Source organism: Sceloporus undulatus, chromosome 3, assembly GCF_019175285.1.
Source record: "Sceloporus undulatus isolate JIND9_A2432 ecotype Alabama chromosome 3, SceUnd_v1.1, whole genome shotgun sequence".
Lineage (NCBI taxonomy): Eukaryota > Metazoa > Chordata > Lepidosauria > Squamata > Phrynosomatidae > Sceloporus > Sceloporus undulatus.
The window spans coordinates 190,411,768-190,436,092 of record NC_056524.1 but is presented as its reverse complement, the minus strand read 5'-3'; the positions used below and the strand labels follow the sequence as shown (position 1 = coordinate 190,436,092).

The 24,325-nt window shown below is 41.7% G+C and overlaps 1 protein-coding gene across 1 annotated transcript in view; it reads right to left on the bottom strand.

The window, feature by feature from the left end:
* Positions 1-19,879, bottom strand: part of C3H10orf90 (chromosome 3 C10orf90 homolog) — a 122,980-nt gene extending 103,101 nt beyond the window's left edge. Inside the window, exon 1 of the mRNA XM_042459020.1 lies at positions 19,573-19,879. Within this exon, the coding sequence (XP_042314954.1) occupies positions 19,573-19,741 (169 nt within the window). The 5' untranslated portion in view covers positions 19,742-19,879. The remainder of the gene's footprint in view (positions 1-19,572) is intronic.
* Between the last annotated feature and the right edge of the window lie 4,446 nt (positions 19,880-24,325).

Genomic DNA, 24,325 nt, shown 5'->3' with positions numbered 1-24,325 from the left:
GACCTTTGGTTTTTCTTCACTGCGCATGAGTTTGTAAAATCACAGCAATTTACATTGGCCTTGCCTCAGAGGCTTTCTGATCTCAATATCACCATTAAGAAAACCAAAAACACACGAGAAAAGGCGGAATTTGGAAGTACACTCTCTTGGCTCAGAAAGTGCGTGCATGCCTCTCAAGCTGAATCATATCTCATCATCATCTATCACGCTATCACTGTCCAACAGGGGATTGTGCATAAAAGCACGCAAAACACCTTTGGAGTGAACTCTCTGGTAAGAAACAGTTGCTGCATGCCTCAAGCGGACTCATATCATTCATTTTCATTCCTCATCTCACCCACACACACACACACGCACTAAAATTCTTGGAGGTGTAGTTTTTACGTTTTGGCTTTTAAGAGAGGCAGGGCGGAATAAGTTGCTACAGTTCTTTGGAGTGTTTGCCTGGTTCGAACGTGCCTGTGCTCTTTAGTGACTTGCTCTAGTGTGAGCCTCCTCCTTGGGTGTTGTTTGAGTTGTCCTGCATGCCTTCTCAGCTGACTCATATCATCTCATCCACACCACCACCACCACCACCACCACCACCACAACCACACAACACTATCATGTTCAAGCAAGGGGGACTTGTTAGCACTTAAGCACACAAATAAAATTTAAAAAACCTTGAGGCCTTGGCCACTCACCACTCCTCCTTCTGCTCCCCTCATTTTTTCTTCTGCTCCTCTTTTCTTCCTTTGTCTTCTTCTTCCTCTTTTCGTCTTCCTTCTGCTCCCCCTCCTCTTCCTCCTTCTCTTCCCCCTCCTCCTCTCTCTCTTTCTCTCCTCCCCCCTCTCCTCCTCTTACTCCTCTTCCTCTTCCTCCCCTCTCCATGCACCTGTGGCCTGGGGGTGGGAGAGGAGAGGAGGTGGGCAGGTGGGGAGGCAGGGAGGGTAGCGTGGGGCCGGGGGGGGGAGGGCAGGGCGGGTAGCGTGGGGGCCGCGTGGAGGCAGGGAGGGCAGCGCGGGGCCACGCGGGGAGGCTGGAGGGTAGCGGGCCGTGGGGGGGCAGGAGGGCGGTTGGGAGCTTCCCCCTTTGCCTCCTCTGCCCCGGCCACGCGGCCCTCCTCTTCACTCCTCTGCGCGGTGGAGGAGGGAGGGCAGCGCGGTCGTGCGGCCCCAGCTGGGGAGGCGGTGGCAGCAGGACCAGGCTGGGGGTTGCCGACCCCTGTTGTAGGGCATTGTCATTTCCTAACCTGATAAGCATACACCATTCTCCCCACTATCTTCTTAAATGATGTACTGAGCTCAATATGATTCATTTTTGAATACTGGATTGTGCTGTACATTTATTAAGGACTAAATAAACTTTAGTTGACTTCTGTGCACTTCTCTGTGTATTCTATAAGGTCCAGAGATTGTAAACGTTACTTGATTACTACTCCCAGAATCCTGTTTTATTGAGCATATGTGAACAGCAAAATGGAGAGAAAATGAGAGCGCAGATAAGCCTGCCTCACCAGTTACAACCAGCATGTTTAAAAATGCATAAATCTATGACTGGTCACCAAAATGCAAATCATAAGGCAACTGGAGACTGGTGGGGGAGGATTTCTGGAAGCATTCTAGAAGAAGCTTGCAAGTGGTCTCTAGAAGGCTCAAACTGTTTTTGTTTACTTATGCAAGGGTTACTTGGTGTTCCCCATATGCATATTGTTAGTTTTGAATAAAATATGTTGAACTGCTTTTTTAAAAAATGGTGTAGCAACGTATTCCTATTATTTCTATGTTATTTCTGCCTCTGGTACCAAAGTTTCTGTTAAAGAAGGAATGCCCAGGAATCCATCTACTTTGTAAATTAAGGTACAGTATACCTTTATTGTAATTATGGTGAAAGTTTACTAATTAATAAGAGGAAACTTTAATATATGTTATTTTAATTTTAAATGTTGATGCATTTTAATTTTAGGTTTTGGTGTATTTTATTTCAGAAAAAACAGCACAAGCAACATTTTACAATGGCTGTTGTAAAATGCATGCTTGCCAGGTTTCTGATGATAAAGAGCCAAAGCAAGCTAAAAGATTCTTTTGGCCATGCCAGTCTACATTATTCAATATGCAAAAGATCTGTGCTTTTTCCTCTTTCATTTTTGTTAACAAACTGATATGCTGCTGCTTGAATAGAATGGAATATCATATTAGGTACTGATTACATTATAGACCTCATAAATAGCTTGAGAAAAGAGGCGGCATAAAACTTTAAATATTTTTCATTTTTTACACACAAAAAAGCCTTCAGCTCATGAAAGTAGAGCTTACTAAGCTATTAGGGAGAATCACTGTATCTCAAAAGTCCTTACAATTGTCAAGCATCTTTGAAAGCATTAGGCATTTTCCTCTATCCTTTGTACTAAGACAAGTGACAATCAAACGGTGATTGGCCTATCTTACATTTTAACTGCTTTTTTTCTTCAGGTGTACAGAGGATTATAGATGGCAGTGGGATAATGGTAAGTGACCATCTGGATTCAACCAAAGACCCTTCTTGTTCTGTTTCCCATAGCAGTCAAGTGGGCACCTTTGCAACGTTCGAAAGCAGAAAAATAATCTACCAGATCAACCCTATTCATCTAGGCTGAAGGAATGGTCAATTTATTTCCAGTCTATTTCCATTTTGCATGTATTTGGTTATGAGTCTATTCCATTCCATTTTCTGTGAATGTTAGTTTAAGATAACACATGAAAACTGATCAATACACTCAAAGAACTCTAAAAAGTTAATGTGCCAGGGTTTACATTTGCTGAAACCATGTTGATTTTTTTCCAAGAGTTGTTCTTCTATGCCCATAATATTTTTTCTTCATTGACATTTTCCAACAATTATCCACGTACTCTTTAAAAACTCTTGGGTGGATTAATTAACAGAATAGACTAAATTTGGTTGCCAACTCTGAGGCCTGGAAATATTCCTAAAGAGTACATATAGAATATGACCTATACTAAGATATAATGAAGAAAACTATGTATATTAGAATGTATGTGTGAGAGTTAATGAGGAAAAAGAGACAGGTTGATGCTGGCCAGGGTAACCTGGATGGGGCTACCATCCAGTAACTTGCCTGGGTTAAACAAACTGAACAATTCAAAACATATAACTGTGACAAAATGGAATATAATTAGTGCCAAGCTTCAGCAGTAATTTTCATCATTCTACCTGAAGAGTCAATTTCACATAATAACCTATTACAGTTGGCCCCCTGTATCTTCTTAATATTATTTGTTTTCCCCTTCTGATTGTTCTCTAGCTGTTGGTTAAACATAGCACAACACTGCTGTCTAATTAAAGTATCTGATTTTAGAAGACTACCTTCAGGGTCTCGATTGCCCAAACCTTGCCATAAATAAGAAAGGTCAACAAATTAGCTGTGAAAATTAGGTTGATATCCAAGTATCATATGTCACCTGCTTTTTCCACTTCCATATCTCCTTGCCAAGATATCTTAAGGCAATATGTGTGTCATGCAGTTAGCGAGATGCCCTCTGTGCCACCTAGAATGTTTCCAATTACTCCACAAATGTAGCTAGCAAGCGTGTTGAATGAGGTATAGAACAGTGGGTTCCACATCCTTTCAGGAACAGTTTAACAGACAACCAAAGCATAAAAATTGTTTCACCAACAAGCTGGAACATTTGGCACATAAACTCATCCAACTTTCATACCATTTATCTTAGATTTTTGGGGTGACCAAAGCTCCCAGCTGCAAACTCTAGATGCAAGTTAACTGCCAGTGCTTTATCCCAGTTACTGAAGTCTGCAAGACTACCAACTCCTGCTGCTCTACCAGAAGAGCTCTATTATCCCTGCCCTCTGGTGTGCGCATCTAGATTCTTACTCAGTTCCACTCTGCAAGGAGCACGGCAGGGAAAGCACTTATGCTTAGAAGCTCAGCACTAATAGACTTCTGCCACAGCTGCAGCCTGGTTCAAAGGGGCGGAAAGAGACAGTTAGAGCAAAGAAATAAACAGAGGAAAGGAAAATGCCAAAAAATGAAAGATTTTAGAGGAAAAATTACATGTGGAAGGAGGGTTTCAGGAAAAGACCTAATGTTGGGGGGGGGGGGGGAATAATGAACAGACAGATATGGGGGAAAAAGTGGTGTTTCTCTTCACAGTTTTTTCTTTCCATATAAGAAGGGAGATAAAGAGTGCTTGAGGCAGGTGATATAGAAGCAACATTTTTTCTCAAGGAGTTAACACATGCTCTGCAGAAGTGTAATGCCCAGTAAAGCCATCTCTTTGGAATATTGTCATTTGCTACCTATTTGTATGGTGTAATTTGGCGCGTCTTTTGGCTGACCAAAATGATGCTCATCAGCACTGAATGGGGACGGCTTGGCGCTGGGGGGGCGGACCGGGGCCATTTTGAGGATGATTTGCTGTGCGATAAAATTCATTTTTCCCGGTCATGCGTGGCTCCAAGCATCCCCTTCCCATTCCCATAACGGGGAAAACAATGTGTGCTATAAGCTTCATAGTCATCAAGGTCATTTTTAAAGAGTGCAGGGCAAAATTATCCCTAGACGAAAAGCGAAAGCAACAAATGGTTGTCTTTCTTTCTTTCTTTCTTTCTTTCTATCTATTCTTTTCTACTTCAGGTAATGGACAAACTTCTCTCAGGCCTATTCGAAGTATACTGTTGCCATTTGAGGTGACTGAATGGAGCAGTGGTTCTCAAACTGTGGGGTGGGAGCCCCAGGGGGACACAATAGCTGCTGGGGGGGGGGGGGCAAGAGAAGTCCGTTTGCAAGTACAGTACAGCAAATGTGAAAAAGAAGACAAGGCTGTGTGTGTGTGTGTGTGTGTGTGTGTGTGTGCGCACCATTGAGGATTGACGGGTTTCTGTCAAAGTGATGTTAAGCATCTTCTCCCATTAGCCTTCATCCAACCTCAGACATAGCAAAAAACCAGCTGTCCTTTTTAAAATGCATTTCCCACTCAGCTTCTCAGTACATTTTGTCCTTGTTGCAATAAGCACATGCCACAAGACAGTTTCTCAGATGGGGGGGGATGGGAACTAAAGAGAGGGAGCAGAGAACACGAATGCTAAGCGTTAAGGTGGAAGGCATGTGCAGCGTGTTAGCAGCACAAGCAGCCTGTATGTGTGAGAGAGGTGCTATCAATAGTACAGGTGCTGTCTGTGAGGTGAACAAAAATGCACACTACACAAACAAAATATTTTTATTCATATACTACATCAAGGGGGGACAGCATCTGCATGCAAATGGCAAGGCGGTCACAGGGGCAAAAAGGCTGAGAACCACTGAACTAGAGGACTATTGAGAGGCTTCCTAATTTTGCATCTACTGGATGAGATTCTATTGCCCAGTCCATGTCCAATATGATATTTCAGATTGCAAAATACAATGGCACAAAGGAACAGTGAAAGTAGAAGAAACAGAATGATACTGGTTATCATAGAATCATAGAATCAGAGTTGGAAGAGACCACATGGGCCATCCAGTCCAACCCCCTGCCATGCAGGAAATCCATATCAAAGCATCCCCGACAGATGGCCAGATCCAGCCTCCGCTTACAGACCTCCAAAGAAGGAGACTCCACCACACTCCAAGGGAGTTTGTTCCACTGTCCAACAGCCCTTGCTGTCAGGAAGTTCCTCCTAATGTTGAGATGGAATCTCTTTTCCTGTAGCTTGCATCCATTGTTCCTGGTCCTGTTCTCTGGAGCAGCAGAAAACAAGCTTGTTCCCTCCTCGATGTGACACCCCTTCAAATATTTAAACAGGGCAATCATATCACCTCTTAATCTTCTTTTCTCCAGGCTAAACATCCCCAGCTCCCTAAGTCGTTACTCATAGGGCATGGTTTCCAGACCCTTCACCATTTTAGTCGCCCTCCTTTGGACACGCTCCAGTTTCTCAATGTGCTTTTTGAATTGTGGTGCCCAGAACTGGACACAATATTCCAGGTGAGGCCTGACCAAGGCAGAATACAGTGGCACTATTAATTCTCTTGATCTAGACACTATACTTTTATTGATGCAGCCTAAAATTGCATTGGACTTTTTAGCTGCTGCATCGCATTGTTGACTCATGTTCAACTTGTGGTCTAAATGGACTCCAAGATCCCTTTCACATGTAGTCTCATTCAGCCACGTGTCCCCCATCCTATATCTGTGCATTTTATTTTTCTGCCCTAAGTGCAGTACCTTACATTTCTCCGTGTTGAATTTCATTTTGTTAGCTTTGGCCCAGTTTGCTAGTCTGTTCAGGTAATTTTGAATCTTGATCCTGTCCTCTGGAGTATCAGCTATTCCTCCTAATTTGGTGTCATCTGCAAATTTGATAAGTATGCTCCCAATTCTGTCATCCAGGTCATTGATAAAGATGTTGAGTAACATTGGCCCCAGGACAGAGCCCTGTGGGACCCCACTGGTCACTTCTCTCCAGGATGAAAAGGTGCCATTGTCGAGCACCCTTTGGCTTCAGCCAGTCAACCAGTTACAAATCCATGTAACAGTTACTTTGTCTAGCCCACATTTTACAAGCTTGTTTGCAAGAATGTCATGGGAAACCTTGTCAAAGGCCTTACTGAAATCAAGATATACTATATTCATAGCATTCCCTTCATCTACCAAGCTAGTAATTTTATCAAAGAAAGAGATTAGATTTGTCTGGCATGACTTGTTTCTCTGAAACCCATGTTGACTCATTGTGATTATGGAATTGCCTTCTAAATGTTCACAGATTCTCTGTTTAATGATCTGCTCTAGAATCTTTCCTGGTATTATGTCAGACTAACTGGACGATAATTGCTGGGATCCTCTTTTTTCCCCTTTTTGAAGATGGGGACAACGTTTGCCCTCCTCCAGTCTGCTGGGACTTCTCCTATTCTCCAGGAGTTTTCAAAGATTATTGCCAATGGCTCCGATATTACATTTGCCAGTTCTTTTAATATCCTTGGATGTAGTTCATCTGGTCCTGGAGACTTAAATTTATTTAAATTAACAAGGTATTCCTCTACTATCTCTTTACTTATTCTGTACTGAAATTCCCATAATCTGTCCTCTGCTCCATTATCCTCAGATTGAGCACCCTTTTCCTTTTCTGAGAACACTGAGGCAAAGAAGGCATTGAGTACCAAGAGCTTCGTAATCCCTTTTGATGTTCTGAAGGCTGTGTCTTGTAGTATCATTGGTTCCCATGTGGACCAAAAGGAAGGAGTATTGGTCAGTAGGCTTGACCAGTCTTGTCAGCTTCTCTGTCACATCACGGATCTTTGCCCCGGGGAGACAACACACCTCTCGAGACATCTTGTCAGGCCTACAAATCACTGCTTCTGTACCCCTCAGCAAGGAGTCCCCCACTACTTTCTCAGTGGGGAAAAGCACAGCTTAGAAAAGTACTCTAAAATGATAATAATGAAAACATTCTTGTTTCTCAAAAATCATTAAAATAGTTACTTTTTAGTTTCTTGTAAAAAACACCTCAAGCTACAAGGCACTCAACTGTGGTACAAAACACAGTTTCCTCCTGCCCACCTCACTGTCATCTCTGCACTCACAAGAGACTACCAAGCAACTGCATGAAGTATCGCACAAGCCAGCACTGCAACCACATACTCTCCGTTCTCCACCATTTATGAAGACCACATTTTTAACAACAAAAGGAACATTTAAAATTACAGTTACATGGCAAAAGAAGGGATGTTGTCCTTAATTAAGTTATAACTGTAGTGCAACTAAGGGGCTATACAGACTACCCTTTTCCTGGCTGGATCGGGGCTGCAGCACCCTTATGCCTTGGCTGAAATCCGGCTCCTTATTGTGCCCTCCAAAGGGCGCTATAGCTATGGCAGCGCAGCTGTATGGCATCCCTTCGGCACTGTATCATGTAGATTCAGCCATCTGGAAGGGCGCACGGCATCATGACAACCTAGGGGTAGAGACAGGGCATCCAGCATCAGGACACTGCACCCTGCCCACACGCTGGCACAAAGTGCTGGTCTGTATAGGGCCTTAATTACACAATTGTTATTGGTCAAAAGAATTAAGTACAAATAACCAGTTATTTGTAATCAGCTATTTCCACGCTCTGAGAAAAGCAGAAGCTAGAACTCCACAAACACACAGTCAAGACAAAAAACAAGAAAATGCAAGTACATGTTAGGCTTGTGAGATCCACTTTGTTTTGTTTTCTAACTTGCTCCTTGAGAGCCATCAGCTGCAGCCAGGTGCAAAACTGTCATTCAGGTGATCAAGATGTATGTTCACAATTAAGGGACAAGGTGCCCCCTGGCACGGGCTCAGTGCAGGAACTGTGCTCAGATCCAGAACCATGATCACTCGTCCTTTCATATAATATCCATTCCTGGTTCACCCATGTGTTCTTTTACAACAACCAAATTTAGAAGAAAAATGCTTTTCAGTTGTTGCTTTTCAAAGGCTGTGATTCAGAGGCTCTTGAAGCTCTACTGCAAATCATTCAAGAATCTAGCAGCGGTAAGTTCTGTCCACCATGTTCAAGCAGATATATTATTGTTAAGAGACAGAATGACCTAAGTACTGAGGCTATCTTTTTACAGAATTGGAGCATGCATGCCTGGAGGAATAGAATAACAGAGTTGGAAGGGATTGCAAGCAATGTACTGCCATGCAGGAACTAAAGCACTCCTGAAAAATTTCCACCCACCTCTGTTTAAATGTCCATCTGCCTGTGAAGAAGGAGAGTCTCTTACCCCCTAAGGCAGTCTATTTTGCTGTTGAAAAGTTCTTACAGTAAAGAAGTTCTTCCTAATGATTAGGTGGAATCTCTTCTCTTGTCATTGGAATCCATTGGTTCTTGTTTTAATCTCTGCAGCAACAGAAATGAAGGTCATACCATCCTCTACATGACAGAAGACAAAGTGAGCTTTTTTCCTGCTGCTCTAGAATACACCTCAGGTAGGCCTGGGCAATGCATTTCTTTCCAATGCAAGTAGTCTTTAGCCAGGCAGCCACAGATATGACTACCAGCTAAGCCTGTAATAATGGAAATTCATTTGACCCAGTCATCAACTTCCCCTTTTATATTTTCCCACACGAGTCAAGTATCAGATAATGACACCCTTGTTCTAAGGCAGGAATGGGAATTGTGCAGGCTCCGTATGTTCTTGGATTGCAACTCCCAGCTTTCCTCATCACTGGCTATGGTTATGCTGTCTAGGACAAGGGAATTCAGCTCAAAGCAACAACCCACATGATTCCCATTTGTGATCTAAGGAATAAGAAATGTGTTAGAGAATTGGTAGCCCTCAGTATGTACTGTCATATAGAACTGTATCTGAATGAGCCCAGCCAAAGATTCTGCTTTATGTAAGAAGTTGAATCCATCAAGGGAAGCCATGGATATATATTCTGGTAAGTTTACACATTGTAGTTATGGTCTACAAAGTGGTTGTAGTTATGGTCTTTGGAGTGAACCAAGAGAACTGAACTGAACAGAACTGAAGCCATTTTGATTTTTCTAAACCTTTGCTTTCTGCTATTTGTTATTCTGGGTTTTGCTATTGCTATTCCAGGTTTTGCCCGGTATTATAAAAATCAGGGCTGCATGGTTAATTCCCCATAGATTCCAAGCTCAGCCATATAGTACGACATTCAGCAGCATTAAAAGCTTGAGTGCTGCTCTGAGAGAAAGATTCCATGGTGATGAAACTGTAAAAAAGCCAGAGTATGCGGATTTTTTGAAGTCAACTGAGGATCTTGTGGGTGTGAAATTGTAGGCAATTACATTTGATCACTGTGTCAGACATATCTGCTGAATTTATTCAAATTTGCTATAGAAATTGTTCTGAAGTACTTCAGAATACCAAGGGCCCTGATTAAAGCAAATTGTGTCTCAATATGCAATGCTGCAGGAGGAAAAAAGAATCTAGTCCAATGAGAGCTGTACATGATTAGAAAATGTCAAACCAGAAAAACAACAACAAATTAAAGAAATGAAATGACTAAGAAAATATTACTTCTGTCTCAGAGCCTTTCAGATGCCAAAAATCAGCAGTAGACTGGAAACAATAAAGAGAGATTTATATTATGTAAATTATTTACAAAATATAATACTGTGTAAAGAGATGTATGTAAAGAGAGCTACAAGGAAAACAAAGACAAATGATTACGATCAACTTCAAATAATTTCTGAAGGAGGTAATGTAATCTGACAATACCACAAAAACTGAAAATAAATGATGTGTGTGTATGTATACACAGCACACACATATCAACATTAACTCCGTATCCGTATCATTGCCCTCAAAATTGTAAAATACTAGCGATCACCTTACCCATTACCAACTCTAAAGCCTGATGTACAAATTAAGGTTAGTTTTTCTCTATGATCCCCACTAATAGTAAGTTTGTGAGCTTTTAATTGTATTTTTGTAAGTTTTTAATTGTAAATTTTTAGACTGTAAGCCACTTTGGGTCCCAATTTTGGGGGGAAAGCAGGATACAAATTAATATAATTAATAAATAACAACAACAACAATTGATAACTCATTATTTATTTGTTACATTTACATTATGCCTCTCCTTCAATGAATTCAAAGTAGTATACATGATTTTCCTCTTTTTCATAACAATCCTGCAGGTGAGGCTGAGAAACAGTAATTGGCCCAAGATCACCCACTGACTTTAATGACTGACCGGGGACTTGAACCTGGATCCTTGAAATCTTAGTCCAACACTTTGGACAAAGCTTTAAAAATTTTAGACTACAAATCTCATCATGCCTCGCCATTGGCCATGGGGCTGCTGCTTCTGGAAGCTGAGATCAAAAACATCTGGAAAGCCAGTGTTTTCCTGCTCAAGCCTGTACCAACTTCAAGCAGAGTATAAATTAATCTAATGAACAGACTGGGTCTGAGTCGGCAGGCCACAGGTATTCCTTTGTGACATCTTAGTGGACCCTTCACACTAATAATCACAACTATGATTCCACTTTAACTGCCATGGAATTCTAGGATTTGCAATTTAGAGGTGAGTACTTAGAATTTTCAGCCAGAGAGCTCTAGTGTTTCACCAAACCACAAAATCTAGGATTCTATAGGCTAGAATAGGGTTGCCATAAGTCAGGACCTCCAAACCAGGACAAATGTAAGACAACATTTTCAAATGTAGGACACATTTTTAAATGGAGGACATGCAGAAAAACTGAATGATTTTTTAAAAATGTTAATATAAATGCATGTTTCTTAGGCATGATCAAAATGGAGGACATTTTGGCATTATTCCTAGACAGATGGCAGAAATGTACTTCCCTTTCTGGCCAAACCACCCCCCTCCATTCCAAACAGCACATTTGGGCATTGAACATGGCTTTATTTAACATGGCCTCTTGCATATTTCAGAGGCTTATAAATAAGGGAGTTAGATAGAGGGGGGTTAGATGGGCATGGGCTTAAATTCTAAAGCACCAGAGTCATTCTCTCTGCAGGGCTCTCAGACTACATACACACTGCAGAAATAACCCAGTTTGACACTACTTTAACTGCCCTGGCTCAATGCTATGGAATTCTGGGAAATGTAGTTTGTTGCGGCTCCAGAGCAGAGTTCTGCTTGTTCAGTGCCAGGAGCTGATCTGCCTGTGTAGTTGGGCTATCCGTGAATTTCACAAACCGCTCGGATTCCCAGTGATTGGGCAGTATATAAATAAATCCTATTATTATTATTATTATTATTATTATTAAATAAGGGGGTTAGAGAGGGGGGAGTAGATAGAGAGGGGTTGGAGGGGGTTTAGATGGAGAGAAGGAGGAGGAGGTAGATAGAAGGGGGTTAGAGAGGGCTTAGCTAAAGTGGGGTAACAGGGGGAGAGAGAGTCAGAGAGAGGGTTAGAGAGGAGAGGGGTGTGTGTTTGGGGGGCCTTGGGGAGGCCTTGGGGAGGGGGCTTCCAATGTCCGACGGGGGCGAGCCTGGGAGGAGCCTGGGGCCCAGAAGGGGCGTGGAAGGTGCCCTCTTGCCTCTCCCAGGTGCCAGCCTCTTCTGAGCCTTGCCGAGGCCTCTTCCTCCTCTTCTTCTCCGACGGCTGGGTCCCTGAGGCGCCCCTCCCCTTTGGTGAGGCAGCTTTCCTGGTGCTTCAGAGCCCCTTCCTTGCAAGAGAAGGAGGAGGAGGGCTGGCCAATAGGGGGCAAGGCAGTGCAGCAAAGCCCACCCTCTGCCAGCTCCAGCCCTGCTGCATTCCCTCAGCTCATCACAGTATAGGGATGCAGCAGGGCCAGGAGCCGGGCAGCCACCCGGGACCTGAAGAGGGCGGGACGGGACTGGGACCACCCCCTAGAAAGCGGGGCAGTCACGCCTCCCGCCAGGTTATGACAACCCTAGGCTAGAACCATAGCAGTGAAAGTGTAATCATAGGGCTATACAGGTCTACCTCAGTTATACACATAGATGTGCTCGTGGGCATTGCTTCTTTATCAGAAAATTTGGCACCAGAGGCAGAAATAACATCAAAAGAACAAGAATGGGTCTCATTCTCAGGTGGCAGGGGAACCCTTGGATGTTGCTCCTTGGATGTCCTTCAGGTCCGTGGCTGATAGGTTGAGGACCATCAGGTGGCATGGGGGTTGCCTGATGTTTGGATTGATAGCCCCATGCTGGAACAAGCCTGCTGCAGCTGTAACCACTGAAATTGTGGCCACTGAAATTTTCAGGTAGAGGTGAATTTTGAAGTGCTGGCCCTCACTATTACAATCCCTTTACTGACAGTCTCAAAAACATCCCAAAACCCTACGTGGCTGTGTCAGTCAAGATCTTTCAGACTACATAATTATACCATTATGAATCCACTTTAATTGCCATGGTTCCATCCTATGGAATTCTGAGATCAGTCATTTAGAGAGGGGTATTTAGATTGCTCAATTAGAAAGTTCTAGCATCTCACCAAAATAACTCTAAGATTTCATACAATGTGACCATGGCAATTGGAGTACAATCATAGGGCTATAAATGTTACTGTGAAAGGATCCCTGGTCTTTTGTATAACTAATGAGTCTTGCCCACTCAAGACCAAGCTGCTGAAGACCAATAGGTCTTGTTCATAACAATACATTGTATTTGAGAAAGCCCACTTCCCCTTCAGCTGTTGTGAGAATTGCAGCCAAACTCAAGAGCAAGGGAGTTGGAGTGAAGCATATAATGTCACAGTCCCTACTAATAAAAAGTGCTAGGTCTTAAACCTGTGAACCCTGTCTCTACTACACCACTGAAATTTATGGTTCCCAATCAAGTTTGTATCTGTGTGCCTTGTTTCTGTGTGCCTATACCTTCCACTCACTCTTGTACTACTAACTGCCTACATTTGGTCTTATGTTATGATCATGTAACAATTAATAAGCATTTTTCTCTGAACTTGTTCTAATACATATTCAAAATGGTAAGAAAAATCAGAATTATTTTAAAAGACATATTTTAAAAGGCATTGTATGCCAAAAACATCATACAAAAAGCTGGATTGGACTCAGAGGAGAGGCATGAAAATTTGAGGGAAGCAACATCAACAGTCTAAGGCATGCAGATGACACCACACTACTAGCAGAAAATATCAGAGATATTGAAGAAAGTCAAGGCAGGAAGGAAGGACAAAAGCAGGTTTACAGCTGAACATGAAAAAAACAAAAATTATAACCACAGCCAATTCTACAAAATTTAAAAGTAGATGATGAAGAGATTGAAATAGTACAATATTTTCCCAACTTGGACTCAATGAATCATCAATTAGAGCAGAGACTGCAATCAAGAAATCAGAAGACTAGGACTTTGAAGGGCAGCTATGAAGAAACTGGACAAGATCTTGAAATGTAAAGATAAATCATTGAATACTAAAGTTAGGATTCACCACGCCATCATATTTTCCATTTCTATGTATGGTGTGAGAACTGGACAGTGAAGAAAGCTGATAGGAAAAAAATTAAACTCATTTGTCATATGGTGCTGGAAAAGTGATGAGGATATCATGGAATGCTAAAAAGACCATTGGATGGGTCCTAGAGTAGATTAGGCCCAAATTCTCCCTGGAAGCAAAGATTATTAAACTGAGGTGGTCATATTTTTTGGTCATATCATCAGAAGAAAGAACTCACTAGAAAAGACTATAATGTTTGGTAAAGTAAAGGGCATTAGGAAAAGAGGAAGGCCACATTTCAGATGGATAGACTCAATCAAAGAAACCACGGGCATGAATCTGTAGGAGCTGAGCAGAGAAGTTGAGGAGAGGGTGACTCTCTCATTATAGGGTTGCCATGCATCGAAGTTGACTTGAAAGCAGTAAACAACAATGAAAATAAAATTTAAAGGTGACAATTTTTTTTTAATGGAGGAATGGGTGTGAATGTCAGTCCTTCCACACAAGAAAGACACAACAATTTCTTCTTTGAATAGTACGCAGAAAGAACAAATCATCCACATATTGATCATCAACAAATATTTCAAAAGTACGCCCACTACTTTAAACCCATATCTAGCAGTGCCTCAAGGTAACTTGCCTTTATGATGATGGGGAATTGCTTATCTCACCTGACAGAAAGGAACCACCAACAACCTCATTATCTTTTGCAAGAAGCCACAGGCATTTCAATAAAATCTCATGATCACCCCAATGAAAGGCTACTAAAATAGCTAATAAAATCAGCATGGATAGTTGACCTCTGCCCACTGCCAGAAGGATGGCATTAAACAAAGATAGGAAAGGATTCAATATCCATAATGCAATTACAGTAGAATGAACCTACAGCTGTGCCATCACTACCGATGGCCAAACAGTCACAGCAGGAGTACCAGCTTGCCAAGTCTGGGAAAGTGGTTCAGATGTGAGTGTGGCTGTCAAGCGCTCAATACTCACATATTTACGGTGATGTCACAACACAAGCAGATACACAGAATACTGTTTTGGGAATAACCACTCAAAAAAGGAAAGGTGGATCTCCAGTGAAGCTTTGTTTCCTTCTTCAAGGAACAGGTGAGCATAGCTTGGCTAAAGAATAATGCAAATATCCCACAGTGAGAATTACTCAGGGAACTATTGCTTTGCTAATGCATACGCTGGACATTATTTCCACAGGTAGTCATGGGAACATATTCTGCTACTGGGAACAAGGGAGATATTTACAGTTTGGACTACTGTAACACACTATACATCAGGCTGACTTTGGAAACTGTTCAAAGATGGTTTGAAATGCTGCAGTCAGAATGCTGACTTGGGCCATTTATAGAGAGGATATAACTTGTGAAGTCAAAGACTTTCATGGCCAGCATCCATAGTTTTTTGTGGGGTTTTTTGGGCTATGTGGCCAAGAGAAAGCCTTCCTCTGAAGATCTTAGTGTTCTTGCAGGTTCGTATGGGGAGATACAGTGTTTCAGATAGTCTGCACCCAAGCTGCTTAGCTTCATAGATCATGACCAGCACTTTGAATTGTGCCTGGAAATGAACCAGTAGCCAGTGAAGGTGTTTTAACAAAGAAGCACCTAGACCGGGCTTTATAGTCTAATGGTTATTCCAGTTCAGACATCAGAAGGGCTCCCAGACACAGAAAATCCCAGAGGAGTGAAGACGAACAACCACCCAAGGGAAGGTATTTTTACCATACATCAAAGGAGTCACAGACAGAATAGGGGACCTGGTGAGCAAACACAACCTCCAAATGGTTTACAAACCAACCAAGAAAATCCAGCAATTGCTGCGCTCAGCAAAGGGCAAGAGAGATCCTCTCACAGCCGCAGGCGTTTACCGCATACCATACAATTGTGGACAAGTCTACATAGGGACCACCAAATGCAGTGTACAAACATGAATCTAGGAGCACGAGAGACAATGCAGACATAGGGGCGTTACAGATGTGCCTAAAAGTACGTGCTCAGCACGTACTAGGGTTAGAAAGGGGCATCCCTTCCGGATGCCCCCAACCCTAGCACGTGATCAGCACGTACAAAATGGCAGCACCTGTTCCACACAGGGGCTGCCATGACGACATCACGAACGCGCCTCCAAACGATGCGGCGTGGACGTAACGTTGTCACGCCACGAGAGGGCGCATAGAGCGCCTTTTCCGCAGCGCGAGAAGGAGCTCCAAAACGGAACTCCTTTTGCTGTTTGCGTCGCTGGTGCAGCCTTCAGACAGCTGCACCAGCAACGCAAGGGAGAAAGGGACCGAGCGGCCCCTTTCTCCTCCTCCCTGCCATCGCCGGGTGTCCTTGGGGCTTGAAGCCCCAAGGAAAGCCCTTTCCAGGCCGTGGGGAAGCGGCCTTTTGCTGCTTCCCCACGGCCTGGAAAATGGTGGATTGGGGCCTCGGAGGCTGCTGTTCTGGCAGCTGAGGCCCCAATACAGCAGGGAAAGGGGCAAGTGCAGGCCGCCCCAAACGGGCGGTCTGTAACACACCCGAGTCAGCTGGAAAAATCAGCAGTAGCAGAAGACGTTATAAACCATCATGGGCATAAAATACTGTTTGATAACACTGAAATTGTGAACCATGCCAACAACTCAGAATGCACAGGGAAGCCATTGAAATCCATAAATATCTGGATAATTTCAACCAGAATGAAGAAACCCTTAAAGTGAACCAAGTTTGGCTACCAGTCCTGAAAAATAGCAAAATCAGGACTCGGCGTTCCCAGCAAACAATGATCAACAATTAGCAGACACTAATCTTCTTTGCGTATCCTCCCACCCTGAGGCCCTGCCATCAACAACAGAACACTTGTCCCTACCCAGGGTCACACAGTGTGTGTGTATATATATCCAACTCTCTTCCATGCCAGCATTCTCTGAAGATGCCAGCCACAGATGTTGGTGAAATGTCAGTAATAAACTCTTCTAGAACATGGCCACATAGCCTGAAAAACCCACAAAAAACTAACTTCTTTGTTAAAACATCTTCACTGGCTCCTGGTTTGTTTCTATGCACAATTCAAAGTGCTGGTCATGATCTATAAAACTATACAGCTTGGGTACAGACTATCTGAAACCCTGTATCTCCCCATATGAACCTGCAAGAACGCTAAGGTCTTCAAAGGAGGCTTTCTCTTGGTCCCACCACAATCTCAGTCTTGCTTGGTGAGGACACAAGAGAGAGCCTTCTCAGTGGCTGCTCCCATCCTTTGGAGGCTCCCATCCACCAGAGGCTAGGCTGGCACTTTCCCTGCTTTCCTTTCACTGGCAGGCAAAGACATTTTTATTCAAGCGGGCTTGAATATCAAGTGTAAGTAGGGGGACTGTTTATGGCAGATGTTTTGTTTGTCTTTTAAAATTATAGTTGTTTTTGAAATCATTTTAATGTTTGAGGTGGTTTTAACTGTTTTTAAATTTTATTGTAAATGTTTTTTTAATTTGCTATTTCTAGAAGCTGCCTTGTGTCCCACTCTGGAAGAAAAGTGACACATAAAGGCTATAAACAAGCAAACAAACAAATAATCCTAACCACACAATGTTGGTAATACAAACATTTGAAATGTCCTGCAGAGTCATGTTTTATAGTGCAGCCCTAGACATGCTTATTAATGATTTCTATGGGACTAATACACTAAGAATTCAACCTCGTCCAAAATGGTTCTCAAAGAAGTAGAAAAAATGAAAATTCAGGCAAGGGGTGCCTAGGGGTGATACACTATTCATACATTCTCAGATTATTCACTTTTATTTTGTACCCTCACTTCCATGGAATTACTATATTTTTATAGGCTAAGTAAGATTTGATAGAAGGATAGGCACATTAGGATAGATCGTAATGACACAATCCTAAACAGGTTGACTCACAAAGGAATCTGTGAGTTCAATGAGGCTTGCTATTTACTGTAGTCTGTAGCCTACAACTGTAGGATATCTTCATCCTGATTGGTGAGAAGTGACAGTCTCTTGCTGTCAAGTAAGAGTGCTTTTTAATGTCTGCTCATCACCAGACTATATTCCTTTTGTAGATGTTACTGACAGAGCTCATATATTACAAGCTCTGTTTTATCTGTCTTATACCGTACAGAGGATAATGTAAAAGAATACAAAGTGAAAGAGGCACTTTGCCAAAAAGACCAGCTAAATCCATTCAAGTATTATGATTACAGATATAGCTCTAACAGCTTGCTTCAAAACTACACTGCATAGCAACTGGGTTGCAGTTTTTCCTTGTATAGGAGTTACAAAAAATCCAAAGTCAGTCATGTAAAATACAGGCTGCACTCATATTATAGAACTGTTTTCATTAATAGTGTCTTGCCATAAATTATTGTTTCATGCTACTTCAAGACACCAATATTAGGGGTATTTTCTAAGGCATAGTTGTACTTATTTAAAAAATAAGTTGTCCCTTGGCATGAAGAAAGGAGGCTGTCATACAGCAAAAAATCTGAGAAAACATAAATACATTTTAAGCAGGGTGTATGCTAATGCTATACTTAGGAAAGGAAATTAAGCCTCCTTCAATTTGTTTTCTTGTCTAGGGAGTTATATATTTCAATCTTTTTCTTTAATGGAGTAAAATCTATTTTGCAAGTTGGCATGTGAGTGGTACTGAATTAATGCAAACCCATTATTTACATGTTGAGATGCTTGTCTTTGCTCTCACAAAGCATATGGGGAAATGTTAACAAGTTCAGTAGTGTTGACTAACAAATCAAAACCTTCAGGAGAGTTCCCCCCCCCCCAAAAAAAATCTCTGATTAATGGAGATAGATGCCTAACACCACTCCCCTACTGTTTTGCATCTCATAGACACAGCATCTGTCTTTTTTGCCACTGTAAAACCAAGATTCATTATTAAAATTGCTTTCAAATGATGTATAGCTGAGCATGTGTCCTGTGACACAATTCCTCTAGAAAGCAATTAAACTGTATGAAAAACATTCCTGTAAGTAGAGTGACATTTGGTAGCAACCACTTGATACAACCTGAGTTGCCTTAAGTTTATTATGCATACTCATACTCAAGACACACATACAAAATTCCATCACAAAGCTGTTATTTGGATTAATTTCTGGTATCGGGATCCAGTTCATTTCTCTCCAATTTGCTATAATGTCCTACGATTTTGGCTTGCATCACAAATAGCTTCATTTATTAATATCACTTGATTTTACTTTAGTAATTATTTATATTCATTGCTATTCATTAAAGACAGGGCTGAATAAAAGTTTTATTTAAAAACCCCAAAACTAAATACAAACAACACAGTACAAAAACAAAATTGTTTTTAAAACACTGAAAGCCTTATTGAATTTCCTCTGAGTCTTTAATTAACAAGAAGAAATTATAATTTATGCTTTTAGTAGTTTAATTTTATTTAATTATAATGGGAAAAAAGATTGATGTATCTTCAAGATCTGGATTCTTTATCTCGTACGTGGGAATTCCATTTTGTTAAACTCAGTGAGACTTGCATTTCCACAATCAAGTATAAGATTGCTCTGTCAAAGCCTGCTCTAAATGCAGAAACCAGCCATGGCAGCAGCCAGTTGTCTTTTCTAAAGTTCATCAAATGTGGTATCAACCGAAACACAGACTCACTCAAAAACAGTGTTTCAGGTACTGAAGCGGAAAGCCTCAAAAACTTGTACAAAACTTACCAAGGCAACACGGTCTCCCCCAGGAGGAGTGGTTAATCATGAAGCAAATCTGAGATACAAAGGACCTTCTTTCTTGGTTGCAGGCTGTGAGGGGCTTTGCCCTCCTTAAATCCATCTGGCTATGTGTTACGCAGCTCAAGAAGACAGGTTTTCTTTCCTGAGAAGGCATCTTTTCTTGTCTAAGCTATAAAACAGCTTCCCTTTCTTTGCTCTCACTAGGCCAACACAGTCACTTGTTGCAATGGTAACAGGGGAAGCCAGGATCTGCCTTCTTCTGGCTGGCATGAATAATTAACTATTTTTCCTCCCCACCTCCCCTCATTAGCATTCCATCCAAGTGACACAAATGAAACAATTCATTTCTTCTTTTTGTCCGCAGAAGCTCACTGGATTAATGAGGGTTATCTAGGAAGATAAGGCCCCAGGCCTACGGATTTCATTTAGCCGGATTGGTTAGAATCCGTGCCTCTAAATGTGGAGCCTCCTTTGCCAGCATATCAATTCAGGCTGCTGCATATTTCACCCCCATCCCATCCCTCCTCAACCTTCTGCTGGCAGAAGATCTTACGTTCCACCAGCAAGGAGATCTATTGGGCTGAAACCGCATGAATCTTTCATCCCTGCAACTTTAATATTTCAGCTGCTAGTGTGCTCAATTTCTAGGTACCTTGTTAAGGAACCAAGCTAAAGATAGAAGGAGGAGTACCCAAATGCTTGCCTTGAGCTTATATACTTTCCCCTTGATGTAAAAGGATTGAGAGAATGAGAGAGAGAGAGAGAGAGAGAGAGATCCAGGGGTGCTGTGTTGGCCATATAGCAAAGTACAGTAATGTCCAAAATCCACAAAACAGGGCCAACCAAAAATGCATAAAATACATGTTGCAAGCTTTCAAAGCTCCACTGGCTTCTTCATCAGGCAAAGGTGTTAAAAATTATTCAGCTGAAACAAAACGTCAATGATAGTCACAGGCCCGCGTTTTGTCAAGATATTCGCAATGTTGTTCTGAGTTAAGATGGCAGGCAGGAAGAGAGAGACATGTAAATAAAGAGGGGATTCTTATCTGAGACATTTATTCAAATGAGAGAGAAAAGTCAACAGCCTGTGAAGTAGCGCTCTCTCTCTCTCTCTGCCTGTGTGGGTGTCAGCAACGGGGAACATGTAGTCTCTCCATGTTACTGGACTGCATCTCCCCTCATCCCCTCCTTTTAGCTATGCTAGCTAGGTAAATACAGTCCAACAAGCATCCAGACTGTTGTGGGTTTCTAGATCCTACTGTAAATATAAGGTTGTTGTTTTTCCTTAAAAGGGGGGTTGGGTGTATTTAGTTTAGGATAGTTTAGTGTAGGGTTATAACTTTGTATGCTATGTGTGTAACTGAGTGGTTTTTATTCTATATGCTTTATATTTCAAAATGTAATTTTAAAGCCTTAAAAAAAAAAGCAGGGGCCCATGCCTGCTGCAGAATTACAATGCTATGATTCCACTTTAATTGCCATGGTTCCATCCAATGGAATCCTTGACTGGCAGTTTAGGGAGGACCACCTAGAACTCCCACCCAGAGACTTCTAGTGCATCACCAGACAACCAGTCCCAGGATTCCATAGGATGGAACCATGGCAATTAAAGTGGAATAACTATATAATGTGACTGGACCCATTGTCTTCTTTATGGGACCAGAACCACCAGAACCAGAGGAGAATCCAGAATGTCAAGAGGAGCAGTATTTTTAATTCAAAATAATTTTAAAATAATTCAAATAAAAATATTCATAACCTTTATGACAATTAGCTACTACAGAAATGCAAATACTTAAATGAGTTAGATCAATGAATGGGCTCTTAAAAATTCAAAATATGGATATTATCTTTTATATGCTATATGTTATGTATATAAATTACCAAGCAATATAAATGTACCTCTCTGATCTTGTTCCTTGTGCTTCATAACATTGATAAAAGCCAATCACATGGTTGCAAAAATGTGATCATCTATTTCACCTGTTTAGTTTGGCATGTCATTTTTCTCTCAGAATTTATCTCCAGACCCCAGGTATTGTACAAGTTAGCTATTTAGGAACCAAAAACAAAAAATGTAAAAGAGTAGTATTTGGGAATCTGGAGGCAAAGTTTGGAAAAGCCTAAAAATTTAACGAGGTGGCACAATGATGCAATCAAGTCAGAGACAAAACTTGAAGGAATCTGCTCAGCCAGAAGTGAAATAAAGGTGGAACCTGGTAGAATCCACCACATTAAGCCCAAACTTTGCCAGAATCATGGTTTTATTTGCTTTGCAGAAATTTGACAGAATTTTATTATTAGACAAAGATCTGACTTATGGCTAAAGGCATGAAGCAAAAACAACAACAAAATGAGGAACACTTTTAAATTTGTGAATGTATCAGTATACTCATTTATGGTAAATAAATGATGTTGGCTAAACAGCATTATTTCATCAAACCACACATTCATGACCAGGGCTTGGAATGTAGTGCCAGCAGGAACATTTGACTTGTTTATATACTGAATAATCTCCTCAGAAGCATCATTTTATCAAACAAAAAATGGGAAATGTTGTTTGGTAGTGGACTCTACATGCTAAGAATCTCATTACTGTTGTGTTTAAAGCATGTTTTTAGCCATATTGGCTGGTAGCTTCCATGTCAGTGAGTGGAGAATCTGTTCTAGTTTTCATTCAGATTTTGAAGGAACAAGATTCCCTACTTGGTCATGAAATTCACTGCAAGACCATGGGCAAATCATATGCTCTCAGCCTTAGAGTAAGGCAATGGCAACCCCCATCTGAACAAATCTTGCAAAGAAAACCCCATGATAGGTTTACCTTAGGGTTATCATAAGTCAGAAATGACTTGAAGGCACATAACAATAACAAAATCCAATGTGTGAAGCCTGATCCTCAAAATAGTTTTAGGACCATGGAAAGCTTCTTTACATTAACCAAGAACTGGATTTACCACCCCAGTGGCATAGAAACCAGCAGCCAATGGCAGCTCCTAGTCCTTAAGGTTGTCAAGGAGGTGGGAAGCTATATCTGAGAAATCTAAGAAAGAAAATGTAGAGAATAGATGGGAAAGGTTTTCTCTGACCAGAAGGAATGGCTTCAGTTGCAGTGCGCACAAAGCTATTTGTCCTTTGCAGGGCAGAATGAAAGAGAGCAAGGAAGACTCTACACAACAGCATGTTCAGAGCTTTTCCTAAATTTGATTTAGTTTATTTTTTATCCAAGTCAACTTTTGGCATGCAACACTAGTGACTTTAGTCTGACTTTGAACAGTTCTTGTGAGTCACACGTGTTGACTTTCAAGTGTAAAACTGGAGGGAGGCTGTATGCCAGCAGTGTGTACATGGATGTCTGATTGGCATGAAATCTGTTATTGTCTTGGCCACATGGATCAGGATGAGCTGCAGCCCCAGGGTTTTGTTTTGGTTTTTTTTTTAATCCCTGCAGACAGAAACCTGTACTTACCCAGGAAATATTTTGATTTGTATTTATTTTAATAAATGTTCATATAAGGTTACTTGAATAACTTATTAAACCACTAATTGGTAATGTGTTTATTTGTGTTTTAAACATCACTGTATCTCTGCTGTATTTACATGTGCCACTCTGTATCATCTCTGCCTTATATAGTCAAAACCTATATATACTAAATCCTCAAAGGTTAGCCTATTGACTTTAGTGGAACTTATGCCCAGGTAAACACTCTTTACACGACCCTCCCTTTGTCTTGACAAGAAAAGTGGAAAAGTCAGTTATTCTTTCCAGTGACCAAAGTATCATAGGAGAAGCCAAAAGAAGGAGGCAAGCAGAGAAAGCTAACTTACTGAGATTCTTTGGCCCCAGATTCTCCCTCACACACTGGCAGTAGCCTCAAAGAACCTTTGCCAAGTCAGCCAATGTCATAACTCACCCCCTGGATGAATCCTATGAAGAGCAGGAAGATGTCATAACTCACTCCCTGGACAACCCAGTTGAGGAGGAGGAGGAAAGAGTAGAGTGCCAGGGAGCTGCAATTCTTGCTCATAATGTTCTCCCAGAGTCTGCAGAGCCAGCAGAGGCTGCAGCCCACAAAAGATCACATGCCCCCATCCTTCAGTGAATGCAGGAGAGAAGTGTCACAACAAGCTCAGATTAAATACTAAGGAGCCTATTGCATGAGGTTAAGACAGTGGCTTACCTTTCCCAAATTTGGGAGGCAGCTGGGTCCTATCACATAGAAATCGCCACCGAATCACCACCCAGGTACATCCCAGATGCATCCCAGGTCCTGTAAGCTGCTTCAGCAGCCATTTTGAAAAGTCAAAAGCTTCCATGTTGAAAAAGACATCTAAAAATGGCCGCTGAAGCAACTTATAGGAGCCGGCTGCATCCAGGACAGACCCGGTCAGCAATTTGGTGACTATTTCTGTGTGATAGGACCCAGCTGCCTCCTGAATTAGCACTGAATTGGGAAAGGTAGGCCAGGGTTTTAACCTCATGCTGTAGGGCCCTAAACACTGAACACATTAGGTACCAATGAGCCACAGGTGATTTTGGAGGAACTGCCTATAAATATCCTTGTATTTCTCTCCCAGCCTTAGTGTTGATAAATGTCCTATCTGCTGACACTACTCTTTTGTGCTCCTATTTTGGACTACTCTGTTTACTCTCTGCTGCCTTGTATACTTGGACTTCTGGACTGGCTAATGACAACCCTTGTCTTCTCCTGCTCAGATAACCAGTGACTGACTTGGA